Here is a 21,071-nt window from a genome sequence, read left to right on the forward strand (position 1 = left end):
TGCAGGACAGCTTGACAAGGATGGCTCAGTACTCCAAGGCTTCCCCTCCCTGGACCCACCAGATCAAACCCTGGCTGGGCCTAACTAATTTTGCTGTGACATGATTGTAGTCAGATCCATGGTATTTACTGCGGGGAGATTTTTCAGGCAAACCTTGAAACCCAGGTTTTCCATGGGCTTGAAAACCCCTTGACCTTTTGATAAAGAGGTAGGTGTTCACCTCAATGACCTTTGTCAACATTTCTCCCAGCGTTGTGCTGTCCTACCTTACAGATGGGAGCATTCCCACAGAAATGCATGAATAGTTCCTCGGCAACGCTATATAGGAGCACCGGACTGGTGGCGCCAACCCCTCTCCATGGAAAGGATTTGGGTTCAGCTCCCATACGCTGTTTATCTGCTTTCCTGCCTTCTGCCCCCACCCCCACCCCCGTGCGATATTGGCCTGCACAACCCTCCTGAAGTGACAGCACAGTGGGGCTCAGCCTGCGACTGTATTTCCTTTTCACTGACTCCCTATCGGTGTCCGTGGGGGACACTGCCCATAGCACCTGTCTCCCCCACGCAGGGCCAGCTCCAGGCACCAGCTGAGCAAGCTCGTGCTTGGGGCGGCAGATTCCAAGGGGCGGCATTCCATCTAATCCTTTTATTTATTTTTTTGTGCTTCACCGCTTTGGCCGCCCCTGCAGGTTTTTTCTTTTTGGTTTGCTGCTCCCGCCGCCCTGTAGGGGGCGGAGGAGGGGAGCGCCCTGCAGCAAGCCCAGCAGGGCAGCCCGTGTCCTTCCCTGCCTGCCGACCGGAGCCGCACGGAGCCCTCCCAGCAGGCAGCACAGCGGGAGGGGCCGCATGGCAAGCGCCCCACTTAAGGAAGCCCTGGCCGCCCCCTTCTCTCTCTTCCCCCCCCCCCCACCCCCTGCTAGCAGTGCACACTCTGCTGCCCGTGGTCTGCAGAGCCGGGAGTCCCCCTGCACCCACGCTCCCACCGCCCCGCAGGTTTTTTGTTTGTTTGTTTGTTTTTTCTTTCCTTCGCCGCTCCGGCGGGACGGCCAGTTTGTCGTCCCCCCCCCTCTCGCCGCTCCGGCCGGGGGCAGGTTTGTTTCCTGCCCCCCCTTCGCCGCTCCGGCTGGCCGGCCAGTTTGTTTCCCCCCCCTTTGCCGCTCCGGCCGGGGGCAGGTTTGTTTCCCGGCCCCCCCCCACCACCACCACCTTTGCTGCTCCGGCCGGTTTGTCGTCCCCCCCCCCCTTTTTGCTGCTCCGGCCGGTTTGTCCCCCCCCCCTTTGCTGCTCCGGCTGGCCGGTTTGTCCCCCCCCCCCTTTCGCCGCTCCAGCCGGTTTGTTCTCTTCCTCCCCCCCCCCTTCGCCGCTCCGGCCGGGGGCAGGTTTGTTTTCCTCCCCTCCCCCCGCCCCTTGCTGCTCCGGCGGGCCGGGCGTTTTTTGCTTGGGGCGGCAAAAAATCCAGAGCCGGCCCTGCCCCCACGCCAGCCCTAAGCCCAGCCTCTCTTCTCTCCACCCCAGCACCTCACGGAGGCTTCCCTCAATGGCTCGGATAGGACAACCCCTCTGCCAGCAGAGGTACTACTGAGGCCGTTTCCAGCACTGGTGCTAGCAGGCAGGTCAGCCTGTGGTATGTTGTTGGAGGGGTGGGGAGCAGTTTCCCTCTGGCTCATGGACTAACTGGGCAGCTGGCTGAGAAGCCGATCCCCCCCCTGGGTTTGGTGGTGGTCTCCCCATAACGGGTGGGGGGAAAGGGACAGCCAGGGCTTTCCTAGTTCTGTGGGAGTTCAGGAAATGGAGCCCCAGGCTCTCCCCCACTAAAGCTCTTAGGACTCTAGTCTGCGCACGTAGGCACTGGCCGGGAGAGATGGCAGGAAAGTGCGTGGGAACAACATGACACCCTCCCAGAGAGACACGCATGATGTGAATTCCCTCTGAGGCAGCTGCCATGGAAACTGCAGGCCCACCCACAGCAGGGCAGCTCCCTGAGTGAGCTGCAGCAAGCTCAGCCCCTGGCTTCGACCATGTCCCTATTGCCAGAAAGGTGGTGGTGGGGTTTACAGCGAGGTAGCTGAAGCAATAGTTCACTTGATGTAAAACCCTAGTGGAGACAAGGCACCTGCAGTTTTTACAGCAAAGTAGCTAGGGGAGTTCAGCACTGTTAATTGCCCACCTCCAGTTGGCCTTAGAATAAAACTACACTGCCTTGTTCCCATTGGGCTTTTACAGCAGGATGGCTAACAGAGACAGAGACCCCTTGGCCAAGGGTTCCTTGTTCTTTGCAAACAACTCATCTCAGACCTGACAAACGCACTATATCAACCCCATGTTATAACGTTGCATCCCATAATGCTTTATAGAAATATGCTTATGAGTGTAAATATGACATAACTGTTTTATGCTAGATATGCCATGTAATATATCTTTGCAAAGGTTATGATCTACTGAATATATTCATCCTATTTGTAGACATGTATCATTTTTATATCTGAAGTTATGAGCGTTGACTCTATGCTTGTATTTAAAGCGTTTGCTGTAGGAAGCACATAAGACAGATTTTGTCCACATAGTGTGAAGGGTTTATTCAAGTAATTGGGAGTACTTAACTAACAATGGACTTTGGGAGACGCCAATCCACATCTGAGCTTTCCTAGGAACGTTCAAACTAACATGTAAACAATGGCGTCGGCCTGCAAAAAGCTGAATCATTCATAGGCATGTGACTTGCCCAGGTGGCTAGAGATCCCATCTTGTGGCTGTGAAGTGGCACAAGAGAGAATATAAGAGGCCCTGGAACCCCCTCCATTTTGTCTTCAGCTGGCTCAGAAGATAGCCTCTCTACCCCAAAGAGATGCCTGAAAGAAACTGGATCAAAGGACAGTAACTACGGGGGTGTGAGTGATTGCTGGACCCAGACTAGGAAGGAGTCTAGTCTGTCAAAGAAGCTTATTTGAACATCTCTGAGGGTGAGATTTACCTGCATTTAGTTTCCTACTGTATTAGGCTTAGACTTGTGTGTTTTTGTTTTATTTTGCTTGGTAATTCACTTTGTTCTGTCTGTTATTACTTGGAACCACATAAATCCTACTTTTTATATTTAATAAAATCACTTTTTGCTTATTAATCCAGAGTACATAATTAATACCTGGGGGAGCAAACAGCTGTGAATATCTCTCTATCAGTGTTATAGAGGGCGAACAATTTATGAGTTTATCCTGTATAAGCTTTACACAGAGTAAAGCGGATTTATTTGGGGTTTGGATCCCATTGGGAGCTGGGTATCTGGGTGCTAGAGACTAGCACTTTCTAAGCCGTTTTCAGTTAAGTCTGCAGCTTTTGGGGGACATGGTTCAGACCTGGGTCCATGTTTGTAGCAGGCTAGTGTCTGGCTCAACATGATATAGTACTGAAATCCCAAGCTGCTAGGGAAAACTAGCTCAAAGGTAGCCTCAGCACATCAGGTGGCAGTCCCAAGGGGGTTTCTGTGACCCAACCCGTCACACACGTTTTATGGGCTTTTCATCCATTAAGAATGTGCAAAACATCTACAGAAAGCTTGTAACTTGTCAAGGTTTGTAAATAAGAGAGATGTATGTATGGGTATAATTTAAGGAATAATGTATTTATAGGGACAGTATGCTTTATGGACTTGGAATAAAACGTAGTCACCAGATGATAATGTGTCTTGGTGATGGCCCAAGTAGGCAGGAGGGAGCTGTCACCCCACTGTGATGGAGTGCAAGACTCCGTGATCTAGCATTGCTCCATCCCAAGACTTTCAGTGGAAAACTATCAGACATTTGCAATCAAAACCACTTGGAGATGAAAAGAACATTACAACAGGTAGAATCACCCTGCCTCTGAATAAATACAGATGTTCAGTGTAACTGAGGGTAGGGAAAGCACACTGTATCCTTTCACTGAGGAGACATTGGTGGGGAGGGGGTGCGAGGATATTCTCATGAAAGTTTGGATCCTGGTAAGCCAGCCAGCTCTGCAAAAGACTGGATTTTGAGGGGGCAGCTGGGGAGAAACAATTTCTTAGATAGGAAAGGGAACTATTAATGAGTGTACATCCTATTTTGCATTTTGTGATTCTGGTTTGCATTGTAACCATTAGTTTCCACAACTCTCTCATTTCTAGTTAACTATTTTTTCTTAAATAAACTACCTTTTCTTTTACAGTAAGTGCTCACAAGTGCTGCGTGCTATACAAGAGTGATGGCTGAAGGTAAAAATGGTAAACTGAGGTACACTACTCCTTTGGGGATGGAGGATTTGGCATGTCTGTGAGTAGCCAGTGTCTGGGCCTGGATATCGCAGGAGAATGATTCAAAGGGACTCTGGGTCTGGAGTGCACCTATTGCTAACTTGCAAGGCAAAGACTAGTCTGGCGTAGCCCAGAGGAGAGCGCTTGAGTAGCTGAAAGGAGGGTGGTGGTGGTAGGGAACGAACACCCAGCCAGCACAGGCAAGTCTCCCTCACGCTGGAACAGGGGGTAACAGGGCAACTCACAGTCCTGGGCTAAGTTCCCTGTAAGCTGCGTGCTGCGCAGCAGCCTATTTAGCGCCGTGCAGGTGCTCAGAGAACCCACCCAGCCCGAATTCAGCCCTGGCCTGGACCTGCCGCAGCCGGGGTGCCTCTTCCCAAGCCCCGCTGTGGCCAGGGCGCCTTCCCCCAACCCAACCACGACTGGGGCACCCCTTCCCTGGCCCCAACCCAGCCCTGCCACGGTCGGGAGAGGGGCACCTATCCCGCGGCCCCAGCCCCAGAGCTGCCACGGCAGGGAGAGGTGCCTCTCCCCCCAAGCCCAGGTGCTTCTTTGGGGAAAAGTTCTCCCTGCTGTAGCCTCAGAGCACCCTCCTGCACCCCAAACCCCCCAGCCCCACCCCAGAGCCTCCACCCCCAGCCAGAGCCCTCACCCCCTGCACCCCAACCCTCTAACCCAGCCAGAGCCCCTCATCCCCTCACAACCCCCACACTTCAACCCTCTGCCCCAGCACTGAGCCCATTCCCACACTCCAACCCCACCCCCGCCATATGAATTTTGTTATGTGCACCAATATGACAGATATGACCAATATGACACATCACCTTCACATAACAAAAATGTGCACATAACAAAATTCATTCTGCACCTGTGTGGGAAAAATTAAAGGAAACACTGGTCCTGGGTACCCCAAAAACCACTTGCATGTTAGTTATCCCACAGATTAAAAAAAAAAACTTTTTTTTAAGCAGTGACGAGAGAGCCTTCAAGAAAACAGGAGTTTAATGAGCAGAACCAGCCACAGCCTTTTCAGGGCAGCCTCCCAAAGCAATTTTCTGCTCCTCTTCTCCTGCCAAATTCTTCACCACTGTCACCACCTCACTGTGCATGGGCCCAGCTGGAGGGTATGAGGGAGCTGTGTCTATAGATTACCATGACCGGGGGGGAGGGTGAGATTTGTCTGACTGTTTAAGTGTAACTCTGTATATTACGGTAGCTCTGAGAGGGCCTTAATCTGCAGAGACAACCCATTGTGCTAAGCACTGTATGACTACAGAGAGGAGAGGTGGTCCAGTTTTGGGTGCTAGCCTAGGGCTCTAGAGGCCCCACTTCAATTCCCTGCTTCCTGGGTGACTTTGGGCAAATCACCCTGGACTGGATTTAGAAAGGTACTTTGGCACCTGGTGGGATTTTCAGAAGGGCTTCACTCCCCCTTGATTTCAAAGCTAGTCCATGTCCCAAATCCTCAAGAGGTATTTTGATGTCCATGGCAGTTAGGAGCCCAAGCACATTGTGAATGATAACCCTTCCCTGCCTCCCCTGGGTGTTGTGAGAGTAAATACATTAAAGATTGTGAGGTGCCCAGACACTATGATAATGTGAACCATAGAAATACCTACTATATAGATATAGGGAGATTCAGTCCCCACCCGCCCCAAATACCTTTATAAACTAAGATGACGTGTAACATAAGGGAAGAGAGATATTTGCAATTTTTCCCTAATAATTGCAAATATATGATAAGCCAGCTCTCCATACCTACCCCTCAACTGTTATTTGCCAGCTGATTTCCTGCTGGCATCATGGTAGAAGCAGGAAACTTGATGTTTCCCTCTCTCCTCTGGGAGGTAGAGGTGGAACTCAGCTGGGTGCTGCTTTCAGCCCTAGAGGTCCGTTCGCAAGGCAAAGGGCGAGAGACTCAATTAAAAACAAGAAGTTAAGTAGGGATTTGCTTTCACGTTACCCTAAAGGTCAGTTGTGTTCACAAGAGGGTTTTCGCAGTTCCCCTGCACAAAGGGCAGGTGAAATGGGGAACACTTTCTGCAATTTCATCTCCGCAGTTTCCACCCCCAAAACATAACATTTTGGCTTCACAATCATGATTTTTCTCCTGTTTTCACAGTGAACTAACTTGGCTTGAAAACCAGCTCACCAAACACGGCCCTATTTTAGCCTGAAATATTCAGAAAAACAAAGCCAGCTTTGACTTGACAACAAAAAGCAGAAATGGTCACATTTTGAGTTCCGTGACACACATTTCATAGTTGAAGGTCAGAAGTGCTCATTACGATCACCTAGTCTTGACCTTAACACAGGACATTGGATTTAACCCAGGAATTCCTGCAACAAGCCCCATAGCTTCTGGCTGAGCTACAGCACATTTTTTAGGAAGATGTCCAGTCCTGATGTAAAGGCTCCAAATGATGGAACACCCGCTGCATCGCTAGTAAATTGTTCCAGTTAATATTTCAGTACTCCTCAATGAACTGACCAGAGAAAGAACCAGTCTATGCTTCTGCTGCCCTACCATTAACAAGCAGGCCCTGTATTCTAGCTCATTCTCAACATTTTACAATCCAGGTTTTGAAACCAAAACACAACGATACCTTCACACCCCAGCCCACAGGAATGCAAGAGAAGGGAAGTCCCAGAGCTAATTCCTAGAAGTTATTACAATTTATAACATGTGCTCTGGTGCCAGCTGTTGGCCATTTGTAGCCACTACATGGAGAGCACAGCATGAGAGACCTGGAAGAAAGAGCCATTTGGGCTTCTTCTTTGTCAAGTTTGACACTGTAAAGAGTGAGGGTGGGACACACGGGGGGCATCTCACTGTCCTGTCCTGAAAGTTGTATCATGCTCACACTGACTGTCAGATCTGAAGCAATTTCTGCCAGCTCAGATTGGCAGGAACCTTGGCAATTTTTTGTCTTGCTCTGCGGCATGGGTCACCTGCTGGGTTCCCTGGCCATATCTCACCTAATCAATGTCCTGCCCTTGTAGGGGCCTTGGAGCACCCAGTCTCTCCTGTTTTCTGCCTGCAGCCACAACAGTTTAGTCTCCTGAGGACTAAAGTCTTTGGGCTCAATGTAGGGGTATCTGGGGGAAGTGTAATGAATGGCCCATGATAGACAGAAGATTAGACCAGATGATCTAATGGTCCTGTAAGTGGTGTACTCACCACCTATAGAGCCCTCTTGGGTAAGGGTGTGATGCTCCTCTCCAGTGCCTCCTGCTGGCCATCTGCTTTTTGCCAGGTCTTCTGTGGCTCGGCCCTCCAGCCAAGACAAAGTTCAGTCCCCTTCCAGGGGAACAAGTGATCCAACTGCAAGTCCAAGCTAAACATCCAAATGATAATTCTTCCATAGCTCCTTGGGAGTGCTTTTCCTCAGGGGCTGGCAGGAGAACCTAGGCCCACATGCTATTCTGGGTTCTGACCCAGGAACCATGTACTATGGAGCTAAGTCTGCTTCTTCAGACATGCTGCTCTTTTCCTGGCTGCTTCCTACCTCTAAGCCTCCTTTACTGCTTCCCCACAGCATATGCTTAACACAGCTTCCCTTTGATTCTCAGGCCTCTCCCATCTCTGCTGAACTACTCCGTCTTCCACTCCACTAAAGTGATTTTACTGACCTCAGGGCCTGAGCTGTGGGGCTGGCTGGGCTTGGCTCTCCGCTCCAGGTGGTGCAACCTCCAGGGTTACAGCACTGCTCAGGTTTGGCCCCACCCCCTTGACTGGACCAAATTTGTGTGAGTGGAGTTGTGACCTGGCTTGTGGAGTTGCAGGGCCACTCACTCAAATCTGGCCTACCTGGACTCCCGTTGTCATGACCCTGGGCCAAAACTGAGTGATGCTGGGACCCCAGAGGTTGCAGTGCCTGGAGCGAGCCCAGCCAGCCTTGTGGGACAAGGAGCCACAGGAGCTGCCACGTGACCCTTTGAAACATTGGGGTCCTAAGCCTCAGGTTAAGAAACCCTGATCCCCCTGCACTGTGGCAGGACTAAGTATACCTAGTCTATCCCTGACAGGTGCTTGTCTATCCGTTCAGTCCAATATAAGGTTTCTGCTGTTATCACCGCTAGTATTATCCAGTCTGATTTTAAATGTCCCACATAGAGCTTCTACTATTACCCTTGGAGCCTATTCAATCAGCCATACTTTCAGGAGAGGGGATTGTATCAGTGACTCTGAAAAAGACTTATGGGCCATAGTAGGTAACCAAACAAACTTTGTAATCTCATCAGGGCAATCTTTTCATTATACATCTGTCCAGTGTCTAGCACAATGGGATCCAGCTCTATGGAGAGGGTGCCTAGGTACCACCCCGCCCTGCAGATAAATAATAATGATCTCCTAGTTTGATGCTGTGGGAAAAAATTACTAGTCTGATCGCCGGCTGTATAAGCAGGGGAATAGGGAGATGATATTCCTTTGAATACAGCACTGATTAGAGCATCATGTCTATGCCCCACAAAGGAAAAATTGGACAGGGTTTAGAGAAGAGCTACAAGGATGATTTGGGGTCTGGAAAACAAGCCTTTCAGCAGAGACTGAAGGAGCTCAATCTGTTATACCAAAGAGGAGGTTAAGAGATGGCTGTATTACCGTCTACAACAAGATATCTGATTTTAGGCATCTTTTTAGTCTAGCAGGCAAAGGCATAACAAAACTCCATGGCTGGAAGCTGAAGTTAGAAAAATTCAAATTGAAACTAAGAAACATTCACCACAAAGGTAGTTAGCCATTAGAAGATATTCTGATGGGATGTGGTATATAAAGGCACTGTTACTTGGAGTTTTTCAAACCGAGATTGGATATCTTTCAAAAAGATACATGTCTCGCTCAACCAGAAGTTATCAGGTTCCTGTACTGTGCGACAGAATAATTCCCTTTTTGGCAGAAATTACTAAGTGACATTCTCTGGCCTGTGTTATGCAAGAGATCAGACTAGATGATCAGAATGGTCTCATCTGCCTTATTTAGTGTTACAAAAAATTAATTACAGACTTACACAATGCAGTTATGGTAATGCTTCATTATACCCCGAGAACCTTAATTCTGCTCTCTGTGGTAACCACCATGCCTTGATCCCACAAGACTCTGACCTCTGCTATGGAAAGTGACTAAGGACTGTAGGCACAAGGCAAGGCTGCTCATACTTTGTATAATGTTGCATACTCTATTGTGAGAGAGTAGGAGATCTGGAGAAGGTTATGACATCTACTACTTTGACCTCTGTTGTTAACTCCTCCTCCGCCCGAGTGATTTGTTTGTAGCGTTGGTGCCAGGATATGAGAGACACAAAGTGGGTGGGGTTATATCTTCTTAGGCCAACTTTGGTTGGTGAAAGAGACAAGCCTTCTAGCTCCACACATCTGAAGAAGTGCTCTGGAGAGCTCAAAACCGTGTCTCTCTCACCAAAGTTGGTCCAATAAAAAGATATTACGTCCCCCACCTTTTCTCTCCCAGTGAGAGTTGATATTCCTGGAGCAATGACAAACAAGGACCCATTAGAAAATTAACCACGTTATTAGACTTTTTGATTGCAAACTCAATTTCAAAACTGAAAGCAAGTCAGACAGGAAGCTCAATTGTGGAGTAGCAACAAAAATTCAGCCTGGAGGGACTTGGAGCGGTGCAAATCAGAGTTCTGCTGCACAAAGGGTCAGTGTGTGGGACACAGAAGTACTCTGTCTTTGCCTGTTCTTCAAGACATCTCTCCGTAAGGGTGCCTGGGTGCGTTGTGTGGGAGGCATTACTTTAAGTGTGTGTTTGCTGCATTACATAAGTTTGTGGTTTGGCTTCTGGTAATGCTAACATTCTTCTTAGGGATACAAAGGGAAAGCCTTCCTGAAGGTTTCATTACTTTCTAATGTTCAAATTCCGGCGATTCAGCAGCAGCCTTAGCAAAGCTTTTGGGAAGCGAATCGTGTAGTTAGCACAGAGATGAGAGCCACTAAACCCGGAGGGACCTTTATCCAGCCTTCACCACTGAGTCACTGTGTGACCTGGGAAAAGTCACTTAACCTCTTTGTGCCCCATTCTCCACCACCAGTAACAGGGGGATAACACTGTGGAAAGTGCTGTTGGGGCTAAGTATGAGCATTCCTCGCTCTCTTCAGCGTTATTCATGGGATTTGAACTAGCAGGACTCTTCAGTCTGTCATACTTGCTTAAAAAGGTGGCTAACATCACTGCTCGTGGCCCCTGTGAAAAGCTGGTGTGCGTTTGACTTTGCGTTAAGACTCCTCACAACCAGAAGGAGAATCGAGCTCAATATCATTTTGTTGAGAAATTTTCTTTTAAGCAGCATGGGTGAATCGTAGTTCACCCTCCCCCCCGCATCATGGGCGCCTTGTAGAAGTTCAAATCAAAACTGATAAAAATTCGACTTTGCTGGACAACTGGCTTCCTCTCAGCCCGGGCTTTGGCTCTCTTTGAGCATTACTGCGGATAGGTTAAGGTATGAGTAAGACTCATACTTAAAAAAAAAAAAACAAGGGAATTTTTTTTTTTTTTTTTTTTTTTACACATGAGATCTCAGTCCCACGTATTCCTTTCTTTGCTGGGGAATCTTGACTAGGTGCTCTAAAGGCCTGCATAGTCATGTGATGACTGTTATGGCATTGTGAGTACCAGCTCTCCCTCCCTCCCTCCGCCTTCAGGGAAGGGGTTGCAAAGTGCTAGATTTAGGTATTCTGTCAAGAAAGCAGCAGCATCTGCATCCGTAGGCCCTGCTGGCATGTGGGTTGGTCCCAGTCTCCGTTAGCCATGGGAGGGAGAAGCGGCTCCTTGAATCTTTGCCGGTCTCTGCCATCTAGTAGAAGTGAGACAATTGATCAGGGCAAAGAAATCTGGAAGCAGCAGCTTGAATCCCACTTTTGGCTGCCATTTGATTTAGGATTTTCCTTTCTCTAGTAAATTGCCGACAGTCTTCTTTTAAAGTTAGCGTTACCTGTTACATGTGGCATTTCCCAGCTCCTGCAATGAGACAGGCAGTGTGGGCGTGAACACACGTCCCCAGAACAGCCTAAACTATGGACAAAGAAACAGCCTCTTCCCCCAACCTCCCTGAAGAAGCTGGCTGTGCAATCTATGGGTTGGGATGGAATCTCACTGCTTGGGGGATGGGGATTGGGACAGCACAGAATATCAGGAGATGGGCACAAGGCAGGAGGCAGTGGAGGAAGCCAAATGGTGCTACGGGTAGCTAGTGGCTGTTTCTAAATGGTGGAGAGCAAAGTGGTCTTCCTCAGAATAGCTCCAAGGCACAGGAGCTACCTTCTTCCAAGAGTACCTGCTCTCCAGTGTTAGGCCCCAATTTCCTCCCACAAGTCTCTGGCTTCCCTCTCCACTTATAAATTAAACCTCATGCTTAAAACTTCCCTCTTCGCGTCTTGTACATTCTAACCTTTAAACACACCATGATGCAGATGAATCTATAAAAAGGACTTTGCATTTATTACAGCAACACAGCAGCATTCTGATATACTAGAGTCCTGTGTGAAGAGGTGACTGAGGGTATGTCTACACTACGAAATTAGGTCGAATTTATAGAAGCCGGTTTTATAGAAATCGGTTGTATACAGCCGATTGTGTGTGTCCCCACATAAAATGCTCTAAGTGCATTACGTCGGCGGACCGCGTCCACAGTACCGAGGCTAGCGTCGACTTCCGGCGCATTGCACTATGGGTAGCTATCCCACAGTTCCCGCAGTCTCCGGCGCCCATTGGAATTATAGGTTGAGATCGCAATGCCCGAATGATGCAAAACAGTGCCGCGGGGGGTTCTGGGTACATTGCGTCAGGCCCCTCCCCCTCCGTCACAGCAACGGCAGACAATAGATTCGCGCCTTTTTACCTGGGTTACCTGTGCAGACAACATACCACGGCAAGCATGGAGCCCGCTCAGCTCAGCTCACCGTCACCATATGTCATCCGGGTGCCGGCAGACGTGGGACTGCATTGCTACACAGCAGCAGCAGCTAACTGCCTTTTGGCGGTAGACGGTGCAGCATGACTGGTAGCCTTCATCGGCGATCTGGGTGCTGGTAGCTGTGGGGCTGGCAGCCGTAGGGCTGCATTGCACCAGCCCCTTACCTTTTGGCAGTAGATGGTTTATTACGACTGGTAACCGTCCTCGTCGTACAGCAGTGGCTATCAATCATTGGCACCTGGACAGACATGCTCTGTCCTATCGAACTGTCTTGACGATGATGGCTATCAGTCGTAGTATACTATTTTCTGCCAAGTATTGTCTGCTAAGCACCCAGAAGAGGCCGAGGGCGATCTGGGTGCTGGCAGACATGTGGCTGGCAGACGTGGGGCTACATTGCTACACAGCAGCAACCCCTTGCCTTTTGGCAGTAAATAGTATATTATGACTGGTATCCGTCATCATCATACTGCCAAGCGCCCAGTATTTGCTGCCAAGCACCCAGAAAATGCCGAGGGCTATCAGTCATGCTGCACTGTCGTCTTAAGATGTAAAAAATAGATTTGTTCTGTATTCATTTCCTTCCCCCCTCCCTCCGTCAAATCAACGGCCCGCTAAACCCAGGCTTAGGAGTTCAATCTCGGGGGGTGGGGGGGGGGGCATTCTGTGTGACAGTTGTTTGTATTTCTCACTGATGCACAGCCACCTTTCTTGATTTTAATTCCCTGTACCTGTACGCCATGTCGTCACTCGCTCCTCCCTCCCTCCCTCTCTCCTTCCCCTGGTCCTTCAGATACTAGTTTCGCGCCTTTTTTCAGACCAGACGCCATAGCTAGCACTGGGATCATGGAGCCCGCTCAGATCACCGCGGCAATTATGAGCACTATGAACACCACGCGCATTGTCCTGGAGTATATGCAGAGCCAGGACATGCCAAAGCAAAACCAGGACCAGCCGAGGAGGAGGCGATTGCAGCGCGGCGACGAGAGTGATGAGGAAATGGACATGGACCTAGACCAAGTCACAGGCCCCAGCAATGTGGAAATCATGGTGTTCCTGGGGCAGGTTGATGCCGTGGAACGCCGATTCTGGGCCCGGGAAACAAGCACAGACTGGTGGGACCGCATCGTGCTGCAGGTGTGGGACGATTCCCAGTGGCTGCGAAACTTTCGCATGCGTAAGGGCACTTTCATGGAACTTTGTGACTTGCTTTCCCCTGCCCTGAAGCGCCAGAATACCAGGATGAGAGCAGCCCTCACAGTTGAGAAGCGAATGGCGATAGCCCTGTGGAATCTTGCAACGCCAGACAGCTACCGGTCAGTTGGGAATCAATTTGGAGTGGGCAAATCTACTGTGGGGGCTGCTGTGATCCAAGTTGCCAGGGCAATGAGAGACCTGGTGATATCAAGGGTAGTGACTCTGGGAAACGTGCAGGACATAGTGGATGGCTTTGCTGCAATGGGATTCCCTAACTGTGGTGGGGCGACAGACGGAACCCATATCCCTATCTTGGCACCGGAGCACCAAGCCACCGAGTACATAAACCGCAAGGGGTACTTCTCAATGCTGCTGCAAGCCCTGGTGGATCACAAGGGACGTTTCACCGACATCAACGTGGGCTGGCCGGGAAGGGTACATGATGCTCGCGTCTTCAGGCACTCTGTTCTGTTTCGAAAGCTGGAGGAAGGGACTTTCTTCCCGGACCAGAAAATAACCGTTGGGGATGTTGAAATGCCTATCGTGATCCTTGGGGACCCAGCCTACCCCTTAATGCCATGGCTCATGAAGCCGTACACAGGCAGCCTGGACAGGGGTCAGGACCTGTTCAACTACAGGCTGAGCAAGTGCCGAATGGTGGTGGAATGTGCATTTGGGCGTTTAAAAGCGCGCTGGCGCAGCTTACTGACTCGCTCAGACCTTAGCGAAAAGAATATCCCCACTGTTATTGCTGCTTGCTGTGCGCTCCACAATATCTGTGAGAGTAAGGGGGAGACATTTATGGCGGGGTGGGAGGTAGAGGCAAATCGCCTGGCCGCTGATTACGTGCAGCCAGACACCAGGTCGGTTAGAGGAGCACAGCAGGGCGCAGTGCGCATCAGAGAAGCTTTGAAAACTAGTTTTGTGACTGGCCAGGCTACGGTGTGAAACTTCTGTTTGTTTCTCCTTCATGAAATCTCCGCCCCCCCAACCACCCGGTTAACTCTACTTCCCTGTAAACCAACCACCCCACCCTCCCCTACCCTCCCCCCTTCAAGCACCACTTGCAGAGGCAATAAAGTCATTGTTACTTCACAGTCATACATTCTTTATTAATTCATCACACAACTAGGGGGATAATTGCAAAGGTAGCCTGGGATGGGTGGGGGAGGAGGGAAGGAAAAGGACACACTGCAGTTTAAAACTTTAAAACTTTAACACTTATTGCTCGGGAAATCATCTAGGGTGGAGTGACTGGGTGGCCGGAGGCCCCCCCACTGTGTTCTTGGGCGTCTGGGTGAGGAGGCAATGGGACTTGGGGAGGAGGGCTGTTGGTTACACAGGGGCTGTAGCGGCGGTCTCTGCTCCTGCTGCCTTTCCTGCAGCTCAACCATACACAGGAGCATATCAGTTTGATGCTCCAGCAGCCGGAGCATCGACTCTTGCCTTCTGTGTGCAAGCTGACGCCACCTCTCCTCTTCAGCCCGCGATTCAGCACGCAACCTCTCCTCTTCAGCCCGCGATTCAGCACGCCACCTCTCCTCTCGCTCATATTGGGCTTTTCTATAATCAGTAATTGACTGCCTCCACGCATTCTGCTGTGCTCTGTCAGCGTGGGAGGCAGTCTGTAGTTCAGTAAACATTTCATCACGCGTCCTTCGCTTCCGCTTTCGAATATTCACTAGCGTCTGTGAAGGAGAAACATTTGCAGCTGGTGGAGGAGAAGGGAGAGGTGGTTAAAAAAGATACATTTTAGAGAACAATGGGTACACTCTTTCACGTTAAATTTTGCTGTTCACATCACACAGCACATGTGCTTTCGTTACAAGGTCGCATTTTTCCTCTTATATTGAGGGCCTGGCGGTTTGGTGTGAGAGATCACTCACGCAGTGCCAGGCCACAGATTTCAGCTTGCAGGCAGCCATGGTAAGACACAGTCTTTTGGCTTTTTTAACCTTGTTAACATGTGGGGATGGTTTAAAACAGTACTGCTCTCATTAACCATACCAAGCACCCGTTGGGTTGGCCATTTAAAATGGGTTTGCAATGTAAAAGGAGGGGCTGCGGTTTCAGGGTTAACGTGCAGCACAAACCCAACTAATTCCCCTCCCCCACACACCCAATTCTCTGGGATGATCACTTCACCCCTCCCCCCCACCGCGTGGCTAACAGCGGGGAATATTTCTGTTCAGCAGAGCAGGAAGGGGCACCTCTGAATGTCCCCTTAATAAAATTGCCCCATTTCAACCAGGTGACCGTGAATGATATCACTCTCCTGAGGATAACAAAGAGCGATAAGGAATGGATGTTGTCTGCATGCCAGCAAACACCGGGACCATACGCTGCCATGCTTTGTTATGCAATGATTCCAGACTACGTGCTACTGGCCTGGCGTGGTAAAGTGTGCTACCATGGCGGACGGGATAAGGCAGCCCTCCCCAGAAACCTTTTGCAAAGGCTTTGGGAGTACATGAAGGAGAGCTTTCTGGAGATGTCCCTGGAGGATTTCCGCTCCATCCCGATACACGTTAACAGACTTTTCCGGTAGCTGTACTGGCCGCGATTGCCAGGGCAAATTAATCATTAATCATTAAACACGCTTGCTTTTAAACCATGTGTAATATTTACAAAGGTACACTCACCAGAGGTCCCCTGTGTGCCCACAGGGTCTTGGGTGAGTTCGGGGGTTACTGGTTCCAGGTCCAGGGTGATAAACATATCCTGGCTGTTGGGGAAACCGGTTTCTCCGCTTCCTTGCTGCTGTGAGCTATTTACATTATCTTCATCCTCATCTTCCTCGTACCCCGAACCCGCTTCCCTGTGTCTTTCTCCAGTGAGGGACTCATAGCACACGGTTGGGGTAGTGGTGGCTGCACCCCCTAGAATGGCATGCAGCTCCGCGTAGAAGCGGCATGTTTGCGGCTCAGCCCCGGACCTTCCGTTTGCTTCTCTGGCTTTGTGGTAGGCTTGCCTTAGCTCCTTAATTTTCACGCGGCACTGCTGTGCGTCCCTGTTATGGCCTCTGTCCTTCATGGCCTTGGAGACCTTTTCTAATATTTTGCCATTTCGTTTACTGCTTCGGAGTTCAGCCAGCAGTGATTCATCTCCCCATATGGCGAGCAGATCCCGTACCTCCCGTTCTGTCCATGCTGGACCTCTTTTGCGATCCTGGGACTCCATCACGGTTACCTGTGCTGATGAGCTCTGCGTGGTCACCTGTGCTCTCCACGCTGAGCAAACAGGAAATGAAATTCAAACGTTCGCGGGGCTTTTCCTGTCTACCTGGCCAGTGCATCTGAGTTGAGAGTGCTGTCCAGAGCAGTCACAATGAAGCACTGTGGGATAGCTCCCGGAGGCCAATAACGTCGAATTCCGTCCACACTAATCCAATTCCGACCCCCTAAGGCCGATTTTATCGCTAATCCCCTCGTCGGAGGTGGAGTAAAGAAACCGGTTTAAAGGGCCCTTTAAGTCGAAAGAAAGGGCTTCGTCGTGTGAACGTGTCCAGGCTAAATTCGAATTAACGCGGCTAAAGTCGACCTAAACTCGTAGTGTAGACCAGGCCTCAATGACATTCAGTACAAGAAGTGGTGGGCAAAGAAACAAATTTGACCTTTGGGCCTTCCCTCAGAGGTAGCCAGAAGACCATTGGATTCCAACCAATCAAGTGCCTTTTTGAGCCACATTCTTGAAATTTGGGAAATTCCTTTATTATGGGTTGCTGATGAGAGAAATAACCCCAAATTTGACAACTGTTATGAGTCACAATAAAAGTTACCACTAACAGTTCCCAGACATGATAGTTTGCTTCTTCCAAGGGTGGTCACACTGAGTACATAACTTCCAATTTGGAAAAACTATACTGCTCAAGGTCACCAGTTCCATTTATTGGATAGTAGCCAGGCAATTGCTGATGGTGAATGAATGTGCCAGTGCTGACAGCCAAGTCCACCCAAATGATAGACTACTGTCAGTTAATGGCACTAGCTACTCACCCCAATACCTTCCAAGAGAATGCCCTTGTGGGTGACCCCGTCACAACCAAACCAAGGAGGGGAGGGGCCACAGGGGGAAGGAGGGCCAGTATGGAGGCAGGGCTATGGGGATGTGCCACAGGTACTGTAATAAAATAATACCACATAGTTGTAGTATAGCGCTTTTCATCAGTAGATTTAAAATCCTGTTACAAAAAGGTGGTCAGTACCATCACCCCCATTTTACAGATGGGGAAAATTGAGGCATTTCCTTAATCCAGCCCTGTGAGGCAGGTTTCCTTTAACTCCTTTTCTTTTACATTGAATAGATTACACAGCACTGGAGAATAAAAGGTTCTGCACAGCATATACATGGCGTGCTCTTCATACAAACACACACAAATGCATATTTCATTTCAGCACTAAGGCATTTTATTTAAAAATGTATGACACTTTAGAGGCTGCTTATTTAAATTTCTAGCAAACACACAATGTTTTCATTCCATATCAAAGCATTATGACTAGCTAGGAAATCCCCCACCCCAAAGCCAGTAGTACTTCGGGTGCCCTGCTGATCTCACTAGTATATATTGTAAGTTTTATAGTTCAGTCTTGGTTTTAAGAATTGCCTTCAAAAACTAGTGGATTTCAAACTGGTGGGGTTTAAGGCTCATTCTGCTACATATACCTGAAGGAAGAAAAAATGGGTGTTGGGAAGGGGGGGGGGGAGAATCTGTGTCCTCTCCCAGATTCCACATATGCTCAGACACTGCTGAGCTTTAGGAGGCTGTGGAGCTGCTATTGCAAGGTCCTTGCTACCAGTGACCACGTGCTTTACCAGGTCCCTCATGCTGCTTCTTCCTCCACCACCATCTCCTGGAATTGGCTTCATAACTCACTAGGGTCCTTCTCATCCTGAGCCACTGGATACAAACTGCAGTCTCCACCCTTACTACCCCTCACACCATGGTACGTGGTACACTTCCACGCCCCCTTCCCCCGGGAAGCTTCAGAAAAACAGGAAGTACCAACCAATGGGGAGCCATCTTGCTACATTAGTGATCCTCCAGAACCAGAACCTATTGTTTGTTAAAGGGATTCCCTGGAAGCATAGGCAAACTAATAGGTCAGGGATTGGGTGGGAGGGATCTGAGCCCCTCACCAATTATAGGGAAGGCAGCCAGAGGAGAGACGGAGACTGGCTCTGTGTTTTGAGTACTCTAGTGAAACAAATTTTTTTTTTTTTTTTTTAATTTTAAATTATAGCTGCCCCAGTACAAGCATATTCTGAGGAGGGGGAAAGGAGTGGGTACAGGGAGCCCTTTAAGGTACGTCTACAGGGGAGCTGGAGGTGTAATTTCCAGTTTGAGCAGACATACCTGTGCTAGCTCTGAGTTAGCACGCTAGACACAGAAGTGTAGCCGCCGCAGCATGAGTGGCTAGCCACCCTGAGTACAATCCCACCGGAAATGCTAGGTACATACTTGGGGCGGTGTGACTTCTGTTTTTAGTGCATTGGTGCAGGGATGTTTCCTCTAGCTAGAAATGACACCTTCCAGTTCCAGTGTAGACATCCCCTCAGCCTCCCCTCCTAGCACTGCATTACAGGAAGCTGCCATAGTCGTTTTCTGAATAGGTAAAACAGCACTGATTTGGGTATACTGGGCTACAGCCCCAAACACAGTCCAGTCTAGCCACCAGTTTGAAAGATTGGCTCTATACTTCAGTGTGTTTTAAACAGCTTTCCCCTCTCAGCATAGAAATCATAGGCCCTTTCATTTGTGTGTCACAATCTCATAGTCCAGATCCAGAAGTGGAGGTTGCCAGGGTATAAATGGAGGGTCCACGTGGGCACTATACTCATCTTCACTTGGGTGTCTTGACTCCCCAGAACTCCAATCCAGCTCCCAATGAAATCAAGAGAAAGACTCGCACTGAGCTCATGGAGAGCTGGATCAAGCCCTGGGTACTAAGAAACACTGCTTTTCCAACTTCATACATGCTCTGAACATACCTTGGTAAGCTATATACTAGTGTGATTACACCACAGGCACTCTCAGAACACAGCCTTTTCCAATACGAATACCTGCCACAGCAGGGCACTTGCACTTTGGGCCTGCCACAAAGCCCAGGGAGGTCAATGGGCTTTGGATCTGCCCCTTTGACAAGTGCAACATCCCATACTCCTTCCAACTCTTTCTGTAGTCTGTGCCTCCCCCGCCACCGGACAATGGCAGGATCTGGGTTCTCCCTGGTGACACTGACGGGGCGCAGAGAGGGAGAACGCATGACAACCATTCTGGCAGTGAGGAGCAGACCTCTCCCCTTCACAGGGAAGTCCTAGTTACACCAAAGGAAAGGTACTTTGCCACAGGCGTGTTTCTTCACCTGGATTTTAAGCACAGTGGTTCAGGCTGCAACCCAGACAGTCACTGGCGAGCGTGACAAATAAATAGTCATGCACTCTGTCAGGCCCTCTATGGCAGTAGGCTGTTTGCCAGCACAGATCCATCACACCTACTAAACAAAACTAAATAGTTAAAACTAAATAGTTCCTTCTCCCCCTGCCACTCACATTTTTCCCTACACTGGACACAGTCTAACTTCCATTCCTTTTCAAATGCAGTTGGAGCAGTGCAGCCCCAAGCAGTCAGAGTAACCCAGAGTTGGGTTGACTCTACGGCTTCACGATAGCAAACAAGATGTACTACCCTTGGGTCACATTTCCATAGGAAAAGGTTACACATATTACACATTTCTGCCTTGAAATGCTGACACGATGATGCAAGATTCGACACTGTTTTCATAACGGCAAAGCTGAGGAGACCCCGCTCCCGAGTTCACAAAATGACAGCCCGCCTCAACGCCGGCCATCCTCACTTTAGCATAGCAGCAGCCCTTCCTTTGCTGCCAAGCGCTGGCGATGGATTTTGTCTTGCTGCAGCTCCTCGTGGTTTGGATGCCAAAGTTTCATGATGATTCTCTCAATGTTTAGAGCGTAGACGGTGTGTGCTGGAACAACTTCTCTGTGCACCTGCGGGGGTGGGGGTTACACTTTAGAAAACATTGCTAGCCAGATGCTATCATGCTCACGCCCCTCATTTCTAAAATAAGATGCATCTAGTGCATTTATTATTAATAAGCTGATGAATGGGTTCTCAGGGGCAACCAAAAGGTTAGGCTTGTTGCTTTGTTTCTAACTTGCCAATATTTACATACACCCAGAAGAGACCACCTGCACTGAAGCCACCCACTCAGGATAAGCATAGGGAAATAGATAGTGCTTGCAACATGCTCGTAAGGGTCAAATTCCAGAGTCCTCCTGCTGAGGATGCTTGGTCTCACCAGCCCCAAGCCATGCAAACCCAGGGACGGACAGCTCGGGCAGCCCAGCTGGTAATAAATACCTGCATGGAACACAGAGAAAAGAGGGATTTATATGGCAACTCAGTGTGCCGTATTTCTGCCAGAATCTCCATCAATCGAATGCAGGGAGGGGGGCTGTGACCACCTGTAACCCCATAGTGCAAAGCGCATAATCCCAAGGTGAGAACCTATGATCTAACGCATAATGTGCTTGCATCTACCTGGCAACATTTACACAACTGGCGGGGCCAATCCAGAGTCCCTGCCTAATACTCTGTGCAGCTCCATGTATAGCCACAGATTTAAGAAGAAAACAAGGAAACAGCCTGTTTA

The 21,071-nt window shown here is 49.4% G+C and overlaps 1 protein-coding gene across 1 annotated transcript in view; it reads right to left on the reverse strand.

Moving 5' to 3' along the window:
- Nucleotides 1–17,787: 17,787 nt before the first annotated feature.
- TADA1 (transcriptional adaptor 1) overlaps nt 17,788–21,071 on the reverse strand; it is a 39,964-nt gene continuing 36,680 nt past the window's right edge. Inside the window, exon 8 of the mRNA XM_065408865.1 lies at nt 17,788–20,406. Within this exon, the coding sequence (XP_065264937.1) occupies nt 20,254–20,406 (153 nt within the window). The 3' untranslated portion in view covers nt 17,788–20,253. The remainder of the gene's footprint in view (nt 20,407–21,071) is intronic.

This window comes from Emys orbicularis, chromosome 8, assembly GCF_028017835.1.
Source record: "Emys orbicularis isolate rEmyOrb1 chromosome 8, rEmyOrb1.hap1, whole genome shotgun sequence".
Lineage (NCBI taxonomy): Eukaryota > Metazoa > Chordata > Testudines > Emydidae > Emys > Emys orbicularis.